At 40.4% G+C, this 10,291-nt stretch overlaps 1 protein-coding gene across 1 annotated transcript; it reads left to right on the forward strand.

Moving 5' to 3' along the window:
• The first annotated feature begins 5,334 nt into the window (after positions 1-5,334).
• Positions 5,335-6,354, forward strand: LOC115272095 (olfactory receptor 4S2-like). The gene has a single exon (XM_029915122.1). The coding sequence runs from the start codon at positions 5,338-5,340 to the stop codon at positions 6,352-6,354; it is 1,017 nt and encodes a 338-aa protein (XP_029770982.1). The 5' UTR covers positions 5,335-5,337.
• The last annotated feature ends 3,937 nt before the right edge of the window (positions 6,355-10,291 follow it).

The raw sequence follows: 10,291 nt of genomic DNA on the forward strand, positions 1-10,291 counted from the left end.
AAGGATAGATACCATATGTTTGCATTCATAGGTCTAGCAGGAAAACAAGAGAGACCTAATGGAGGACCAGGGGGAGGGGAAGAGGGAAAGAGAGTTGGGGAGAGAGAGGGACACAAAACTTGAGAGACTACTGAATACTGAAAACGAACTGACGGTTGAAGGGGGAGGGGGAACAGAGGTGGTGGTGATGGAGGAGGGCACTTGTGGGGAAGAGCACTGGGTGTTGTATGAAAACCAATTTGACAATAAACTATTTAAAAATAAATAAAAAAAATAAAAAGCCATCTCCCAAGGGGGCCCCACACCTGGCCGATGAAGTGGGGACAGTTACTTGTATCTTTAGTAAAACTTTCAACAGGGGAAGCCAACTGAAGGCTCATGGGAGCTCATTGCTCAATACAGTGATGCACAACACAGTATCCTCTGAGTATCATGGGGCTTTTCTTTCTCCTTCCCAAGCCATAGAATTTGGATATGAAAAAGCCTTTGCCTGAATTGACACTGAGCTGGGAGACAACTCTGGATGTCAGGAAGAGAGTAAGTTAACCTTCAGGATGGTCCCCAAAGTCACGTTTCTATCATACTTAGCCTCCATCTTTGTTTACTGAAAACAAAAACTTAATGAAACTTGGGTTTGCTTCAGGCTCCAAGACAAATAACTTTGCTTTATGACCCAAACAGCAATTCTAGGCAATAAAAGGGAAACAAATTACTTTTTTCATATGTTATGACAAAAAATATATATGGGTATATATATATATATGCTTCATGTATGTTATGCACTGACTACAGAAATCTGAATCTACTGGAATAGGAAGGGTGTTTGGAGGGTAACAGCTAGGTAGAGGATTCATAGGACCTAGAAGTAGGAAATGAAGGGAAGGAAGAGTTTCATACCCTCCAGGTAAGTGAAATCATTTTTATCACTTTTCTTCCTTGCTTCATATCTCCCATATTTATGATGTACAGGATAAAAATGACAATAACTAATATTCCATAAGTACTTCATATGGACCAGACACTATGCTAACCTTTACATGCATTCACTGTTTTAATTCTCACACCAACAATATGAGGCAGAAACTATTTATCCTCTATTTTAGAGATGAGGACAATGATTAAATAGCTAAACTTACATGGTGTGCCCAGGGGTTGAAAATCCAGCTCTATCTGATAAGATTACAAGAGGTAGTCTAAAACCAGACCATCTAGAAATATTCATAAACTAGTAACTCTCATTTTCTCCCTCTCTCTCTCTCTTCCTCCTACAAAATTTACTGAATACCTAACATTTGTGCCTGGCTTAACGTCAAGTCTGGAGGACCTATGTATGTAGGAATGAACTCTGCATTTAAGTGACACACAATCTATTGGGGGAGACATACAAGTAGTCTAAAAGACAGTGGTTTTATTATTTTATTTTTTAATGTTTATTTTTTATTTTTGAGAGAGAGTAAAATTGGGAGTGGGAGAGGGAAGGCAGAGAGAGGGGGAGACACAGAATTTGAAGCAGGCTCCAGGCTCCAAATTGTCAGCACAGAGCCTGACACAAGCTTCAAACCCATGAACCGTGAGATCACAGCCTGAGCCAAAGTTAGATGCTCAACCGACTGAGCTACCCAGGTGCCCCAAAGACAGTGATTTTAAATATTATAATAGAGATAAATAGAGGACATCTGAAGGGGTAAGCAAATGCCTTTACTGCGGACTTTTATTTATTTAAAAAAATTTTTTAATGTTTTATTTTTGAGAGAGAAAGAGAGAGAGAGAGATGGCATGAGCAGGGGAGGGTCAGAGAGAGAGAGAGGGAGACACAGTATCTGAAGACAGGCTCTAGGCTCTGAGCTGTCAGCACGGAGCCTGATGCAGGGCTCGAACCCACAACCACGAGATCATGACCTGAGCCAAAGCCAGCTGCTCAACCGACTAAGCCATCCAGGCACCCCTACTGCAGACTTTTAGAAAGCCACCTCTATCAAGAAATGTCTGTGGATAAATTTTTTCAGTGAGTCAGCGTTTTAGTCAAGGCATTGAAATTTAGCATTTGATGAAGCCTACGCCCTCATCCATTTGCCTCTGTCCTTATCCTACTACAGGTTAAAAAGTAGTAATGCATTTCAAATTGTGGAATAATCCATGTCTAAGCCCAGCACCACATGGAAGGTGACAGTCAGGGGGAGGGGAGGTGAGACAGAGGATCCCACTGAGTCCCAGACTCTAGCTGGAGAAGTGGCAGAGTCTGAATATGCTTTCCCACAATCTGCACCATCGTCTGAGACTGTGCCGACCCCATAGCAGAAACTACGCTTTGGTGAGAAGGCCAATGGGTCTTCCAAGAATACAGACATCAGGACTCTGCTAATCAATCAGAGTATTGGCCTCTATCTTGGTTAATTACATTTTGGGGGGCTTAATTAAAGTAGCAATTCATATCCCAGAAATACTAAAATAATTTAAAAAGATCCCAAAGGTATTATTAGCATTTTTAAATAAATGCCAATGGATATTGTATAATTATGATATAATGTAGCATAGACTAAGAGAATTTATCAAGGTTGAATCTGTGTTCCACCAATGACTAGCTACATGACTATAGATAAAGTTAGTTTGCTTTTCTGGGTTTTATTCCTTATGTGAATAATGGGAATAATTCTACTTACTTCATATAATTACGAGAAACAAATGAGATAATACGAGTAAAAACTTAGACCAGAGCCTAACCCCTAGTACAGCACCGTGTCATAGAAACACAATACAAGCCACATTGTCATCTAACATGCTTTGGTGGCCACATAAAGAAAGGAAAACAAATAGGTGGAATTAATTTTAATAATATTTTGTTTAACGCAATATATCCAAAATCTTATTTTATCTAAATACTTTACATTGCTTTAGTTAAATAAAATTGGAACATCAGTATCTTAGGCACACTGTCCACATCTCCGGTGCACAGCGGCCCCAGTGAACCACCCTGGCATGTGGCGCAGACATGGAAGCACTCAGCTAAGCCCTGTAAGGCGGGAGGAGAACAAAGCGTGGCTCCAGCGGACCAGGAATGGGTTGACATCAGGCAACTGCTGGTAATTTTGTTAGATGTGATCACGGCTTTGTGCTCACAGAAGAAAAGTCCTCAGAGATAAGGATAATGAACCATGTAGAGACTGAAATGGCACGATGACTGGGAATTGCATTAAAGTGCTCTGGCATGAGAAAGAGGGATGGATGATGCAAATGTAGTAAAGCAGGAATCACTTTTTAATCTGAGTGGTTAAAGGATGAGTGCTCATAATACTACTATCTCCATTTTGTGTATGTTTGGGATTTTTCACCATAAAATGTCTTAAGTACAGGTAACCTAGGTGGAAAATGAAAGGACATAATTCAGGGAGTACTTACTATATGCAGGGCTAGTTTGGGGATTTAAAATAATTCTCTAAAGTAGTCAATAGCATTTCCATTTGAAGGATGAAAAAAGTGAGGCTGAAATGAATTGTCAAACTAATGAAAGCAATATTTGCATTCAGGCCATGCAAAAATAAAGACATACCTTGTCCCTACTTTCACATATCTTTTGGTTCAAAGGAATACATGGATAATGAAACAAAGAAACCACATTCAATGACAGTGATTCATGTGTTAAAAGAATTATTCCAGGGGCACCTAGGTGGCTCAGTCAGTTAAGCTTCCAACTTCAGCTCAGGTCATGATCTCACAGTCCCGCTGTGAGAGTTCAGGCTCCACTTGGGGCTCTGCACTGACAACTAGGAGCCTGGAGTCTGATTTGAATTCTGTGTGTGTGTGTGTGTGTGTGTCTGCTCCCCTCCTACTCATGTTCGTCTCTTTCTCTCAAAAATAAACATTTTAAAAAGGTAAAAATAGGGGTGCCTTGGTGGCTCAGTCCATTGAGCATCCGGCTCTAGCTCAGCTCATGATCTCGCGGTTCATGGGTTCAAGCCCCATATCAGGCTCTGTGCTGACAGCTCAGAGCCTGGAGCCTGTCTTCTGATTCTGTGTCTCCCTCTCTCTCTGACCCTCTCCTACTCACGCTTAGTGTCTCTCTCTCAAAAATAAAATAAAACATTAAAAATAATTTTAATGTAAAAATAAATAAAATAAAATAAAATAAAAGGAATGATCCCAAATTCCATGACATAAGGCTAACACAGACGAGACCCTGGTGTCCATGTAGAGGCTACAGGAATGGAGAGAGAAACTGGGTCTCATCATTGTAAGTAACTTGCCCCAGAACTCACGGTGGATTATCGTTAAGATCTAAAAGACCTAAACCTAGTCAAGAGTTATTTCCTCCCCATATTTTATAACAACTAATGTGAACTAGGATCTGAAGTCCTGAGCATCTTGCAGTGGTTGTCCCTTTCTGTGAAGCCTCTATGCATTTTCCCCAACTTTCAGACATATAAGAAGTCACAAAGAGTGAAGTCCTGGAATAATCTAAATTATGACAAAGCTAATCACACTGTTAGGCATCTGGGAGGCCAATGGGTCTCCCAAAAGAGAGGCTAACTAGGGGGCCCCTTGGTGGCTGAGTCAGTTGAGCGTCAGACTTTGGCTCAGGTCATGATCTCACGATTTAGGAGCTCAAGCTCTGCATCGGGATCACGGCTGTCAGCATGAGGCCTGCTTCTGGATCCTCTGACCTCCTCTCTCTCTGCCCCTCCCCTGCTCATGCTCTCTCTCTCTCAAAAATAAACATTTAAAAAAATCTAGTTATATCCTAGATTTGACTCAAAGTGTACATTTTAAGACTTATAATCACAAGTGTGTGTGTGTGTGTGTGTGTGTGTGTGTGTGTGTGTGAGAGAGAGAGAGAGAGAGAGAGAGAGAGAGAGAGAGAGAGAGTGCATGCGTGTGTGTGTGTGTGCGTGTATGTGCTTATTTTTGTAGATTCTATACATCAACTAGAACAAGGATGGAGAGTATCCTGGAGTAAAGAGACTGGAGGTTACCACTTGGAACCTTAATTTAACAGAGAGATTTAATTTAAATTCTGGAGCAACAATGATTTGGGCAACTGACACTTAAGAGGCGAGCCTAAACTGCATTCCTAAATCTGTTTAAAGCCTGTCAAACATTTTTTTCTCCTCTTTCTCTTTCCCTCTCTCTTCTCTTCTTTTTCTCCTCCCACACATCCCCCATCTCTGTTAATTTTAAGAAACAGACTTTACCCAAACCAATACATTAAGTGAGAAATTTTGATAATAATCTTTTTAAATAACAATGTTATGGTACCATGCACCCTAATCTCATTGTCCTGCATATTTTCTTCCTGTAGGTAAAGTCACACTGCACTTCCCTCTTGTGAGCTTCCTAGGTTCCATGGAAAATAATGTTACGGAATTTATCTTTGTGGGTCTTTCCCAAAATGAGAAAGTGCAGCAACTATGCTTCTTTTTGTTCTTACTCTTTTACATGATACTCATGACTGGAAATCTTCTCATCATCATGACTGTTCAAAGGAGTCCCAATCTCAACTCTCCAATGTACTTCTTCCTCAGCTTCCTATCCTTTGTTGACATCTGCTATTCCTCTGTTACGGCCCCCAAGCTGATCATTGATTCCCAAGCCAAAGTCAAGAGCATCTCTTTTGCTGGTTGTATGGTCCAGCTCTTTTTCTGCCATCTGTTTGGCTGCACAGAGATCTTTATTCTCACAGTGATGGCCTATGACAGGTACGTGGCTATCTGCAAGCCTCTACGCTATATGACCGTCATGGACCGTCAGGTCTGCTCTATGCTGGTGTTGAGCTGTTGGCTAGGAGGGTTTATGCATTCCTTTATCCAGACCATCCTCACTGTACGACTGCCTTTCTGTGGCCCCAACCTGATTGACCACTACTTCTGTGATGTCCACCCTTTACTGAAGCTGGCTTGCACGGAGACATATGTGGTGGGGCTCATTGTGATAGCTAACAGTGGCATGATTTCACTGAGCTGCTTTGTCATTCTTACGGGCTCTTACATTGTCATCTTGCTTTCCTTTAAGACCCGCTCATCAGAGGGGAGGCGCAAGGCCCTGTCCACATGTGCTTCCCACATCATAGTGGTGATCTTGTTTTTTGTCCCCTGCCTCTTCATCTACCTAAGGCCTTCCACCACTTTTACTGAGGACAAGGTGGTGGCTGTGTTTTATACCATCATCACACCCATGTTAAACCCTCTGATCTATACCCTGAGAAACATGGAAGTGAAAAACGCCATGAAAAGACTGTGGATCGAGAGGCTGTTGGACAGGAAGAAGAGAGACTCTAACATGAAGCTCAATGGGATTGGTATAGCCTCCACTGTACCAGTTTCCAAAAGGGTTGCTACAGACAAGTCAGTCATCATCTCTTAAACTTTATCCCATGAGAAACAGAGTAATATAGTATAGTCTTGGATTTGAAACCTAAAGACCTACTTCAAAGGGCCCATTCTACCAGTTACTAATAGTATGATTTTAGGCAAAGAGATATTCTCACAGTCCTGAGTGAACTTAATGTTTATACAGAGAAATCTGGCACCCAAACACAGTCCATTTCATAACATATAGTACTGCTGCCTCTAACAGCCTCCAAGTGATATGGACTGTCAGGCATATATATTCTAATAAAGGAGTGAAGAAATATTACCAAATATTAGAATAATATTAAAACATACAGGATTGATACCAAAAACAAATGTTGATGTTGATCTTGCTATCTTTTGGTCTTTTATCTCATTTTAAAATGGAGATAAACTGGGTGCCTGGGTGGCTCAGTCAGTTAAACGTCTGACTTCAGCACAGGTCATGATCTCACAGTTCATGCTTCGAGCCCTATGTCAGGCTCTGTGCTATCAGCCTGCTTCAGATTCTGTGTCTCCCACTCTTTTGTTCTTCCCCTGCTCGTACTCTGTCTCTCTCAAAAATAAATAAAGTTTTAAAAAACACTTTTTTCAATGGAGATAAACTATATTTCCTTCTACTTCCCAGGGTTACACAGAGAACTGAATGACATGGAAGTGAAGGTGAAAGCATTCTGTCAATGGTATGGAGCTCTGAAAGTCAACATGGCTTGCATCCATGAGACACACAAGTATACCAAAGAAACCGCTCTTAATGGGCTCATGAGGACACACTGTGGCTATTCCCCCAAGGCCCAGCCAGAGGAAGCAGGCAGAAATGCCTATCTCCATGTCTGCTGTTGAAAGAGGCTGTTAGAGGCAGCAGTACTAAAAGCTGATGCCTAAGAGTCAGGCTTCTGATTTAGCACACATCTAGGGGCTGACTACAATCCTCCCTGGAGACCAAGAAGGCCAGTTAACTCTATCTCCACCTTCTCCCTCTGGCCCATTCCAGGTCATCAGTGTCTCCCTGGAAGGTGCTTATGCACACATCTGGTGCCCCAGGTTTTGTGGCTTCTCCCCTCAATCACCTGGGCAGCCGGGCTTGCACTGACTGGTCCCATAGAACTATAGCAAACAAAGAAACACTTCCTAACCAGGTCCTAGGAGCCAAGGAAACAGACAGAAATGCCCACTTCCCAGTCTTTCCCTGAAAGAGGCTTATTTTTATACTTTAAAAGCTGCTGCCTGAAAGGGCTGGCTTTCAATCACCCTGTTTCTTGGTGAGATCCTCCCCTCTGGGACACTTACAGGTCTTGGCTCACCCTCATCTACTGAAAGCCACTAAACACAAAGAAAGTATCTTGCACGCAAGTTTGAGAGAAAACCAAAAGCTCAGGCCAGGCTGAATAATTAGGTTCATTTCTTACAGGACACCACTACACCATGACTAGGAGTGCTGGCTGTTTTATCTAATGCACAGAAACCAACAGAGAGTCAAGGAAATCAGACAAACAGAGGAATATGTTCCAAACAAAAAAGCAAGATAAAATTCCAGAAACTGACCTTAATGGAATGAAGTGATATACCTGATAAAGAGTTCAAAATAATGGTCATAAATATGCTCACCAAGGTTAGGAGAACAATGTATGAACAAAGTGAGAATTTCAACAAACAGAAAATATAAGAAAGTACCAGAGAAATCACAGAGCTAAAGAATATACAAATTGAACTAAAAATTCAGTAGAGATTCAATATGAGACTACATCAAGCAAAAGAAAGGATCAATAAACTCAAAGGTCAATGGAATTCATCCAAAAAGAAAAAAAGAATAAAAAAGAGAGCAGATAGCATGAGGGACTTAGAGGATCATCAAGCAGACCAAAATTCACATTACAGGGGTCCCAGAAGAACAGAGAAAGAAAGGGGCAGAAAGCTTTATCAAAAAAATAATGAAAATTACCCTAACCTGGAGAAGAAAATAGATGATCCAGACTTAGGAAACTCAGTTTCAAATAAGATGAATCCAAAGTAACCCACAGTGAGACACTTTATAATTAAATTGTCAAAAGTTAAAGACAATGAATCTTTAAAGCACTTTGAGAAAAACAACATGTTACATATAAAAGAACCCCCATAAGATGATCCACACATTTTTCACAGAAACTACACAGGCCAAAAGCAAGGGTGAAAGGACACAGGTCTGAACCAAACTGACTCCATGACAGGCTTCAAGTTTCCCCTCTGACCTTGGAGGCCTAAGTTTTGGTCTCTCAGACTCATTAGACAATAAGAGGGCACAGATTGCTCAACCAGGGACCACCCTAGTAACACCCAATCAGAAGCGGCCAGCTAAAATGCTTAACATTCCTAAGGGCAGGCCTAGAGATAAAAGCTACAGATGATCACTTATTGCTTAAGGCTAGTTACACCCTACGTGAGGGGCCTGGATCCACTCTGTAATTGGTTAATACTCTAAATGTTGTGATTGGGTCCTGCCAAAAGTAACGAACACTCTAAGCAATGTGTATGGTTAAAGTTACTACCAATGATGTTAGGCGATAATGATTGGATCACTGTACCTGTGTCTCAATTTCCTGTAACTCCCCCTTCCCAAAACCCATAAAACCCTGCTCAGCCCTTGTTCGGGGCTCTCAGCACGGATCCACTGCGCTGGTGAGGTCTGTGAGCCCGAGTTTAGGTCAGGCAAGCCTAAGCCCGTAATAAAGCCCTTTGCTTTTGCATGTGTGACTCAGTCTCCCTGGTGGTCTCTGGTTTTTGGGGATGATATTGTGATCTGGGCATAATAAGTGCATGATATATTCAAAGTGCTAAAAGAAAAAAACCACCAATCAAGAATAGTTGACCTGCAAAGCTATCTTTCAGAACTGAAGGAAAGATAGAGAGTTTTTTGGACAAGCAAAAGCTGAAGGAACCATCACCACTTATAAGAAAATATTAAAGGGAGTTCTTCAAGCTAAACTGAAAGGATGCTAATTAGTAATATGAACACATATGAAGGTATAAATCTCACTGCTAAAGGTAAATTATGGTTAAATTCAGGATATTCCAGTGTTGTTATGGTAGTGGGTAATAAATCACTTATACCTTTAGTATTAAGGTTAAAAGACACAAGTGCTAACAATAACCATAATCCCAATAATTTGTTAATGGATACACAAGGTAAAAAGATGTAAACTGTGACATTCAAAAACATAAAATGGGGGGAGGAGGAGTGAAAATGTAGAGCTTTAGTATATAATGGAACTTAAGTTGTTATGAGCTTAAAATAGACTATTATAAATCCAAGATGTTTTATGTCAACTTCATGGTAACCACAAAGCAAAAACCTGTAGTGAATAACACAAAAGAGAAAGGTACAACACTGCAGAAAATCATCACAAAAAGGGAGCAAGACAAGAAGAAAGGAAGAAAAAAATTACAGAGCCAAAAAACAATTAATGGCAGTAGTTAGTCTATACCTATCAATAATTACTCTAAATGTAAACAGACTAAGTTATCCAATCAAAGATTTAAAAATGGATTAAAAAACAAGACCCAACTATAAGCTGCTTACAAAATGTTCTCCCTTCAGCTTAATGATACACACAAACTGAAAGGAATGGGAAAAAAAATATTCCATGCAAATGGAAACCAAAAAGAAAAAAAGCAAGAGTAGTAGCTACATTTATGTTAAATAAAATAGACTTTAAGCCCAAGACTATAATAAGAGACAAAGAAGGTCATTATATAATGATAAAAGAGTCAATCCAACAAAAAGATGTAACATTTGTAAATATCTATGCATCCAACATAGGAGGACCTAAACATATAAAGCTAATATTAAAAGACCTGAAAGGAGAAATAGACAGAAATAAAATAACAGTAGAGGACTTCAATATCCCACTTTCATCAATGGACAGATCATCCAGACAGAAAATCATTTAGGAAACACTGGAGTTAAACTACAC

The sequence above is a fragment of the Suricata suricatta genome, chromosome 11, assembly GCF_006229205.1.
Source record: "Suricata suricatta isolate VVHF042 chromosome 11, meerkat_22Aug2017_6uvM2_HiC, whole genome shotgun sequence".
Taxonomy (NCBI): Eukaryota; Metazoa; Chordata; class Mammalia; order Carnivora; family Herpestidae; genus Suricata; species Suricata suricatta.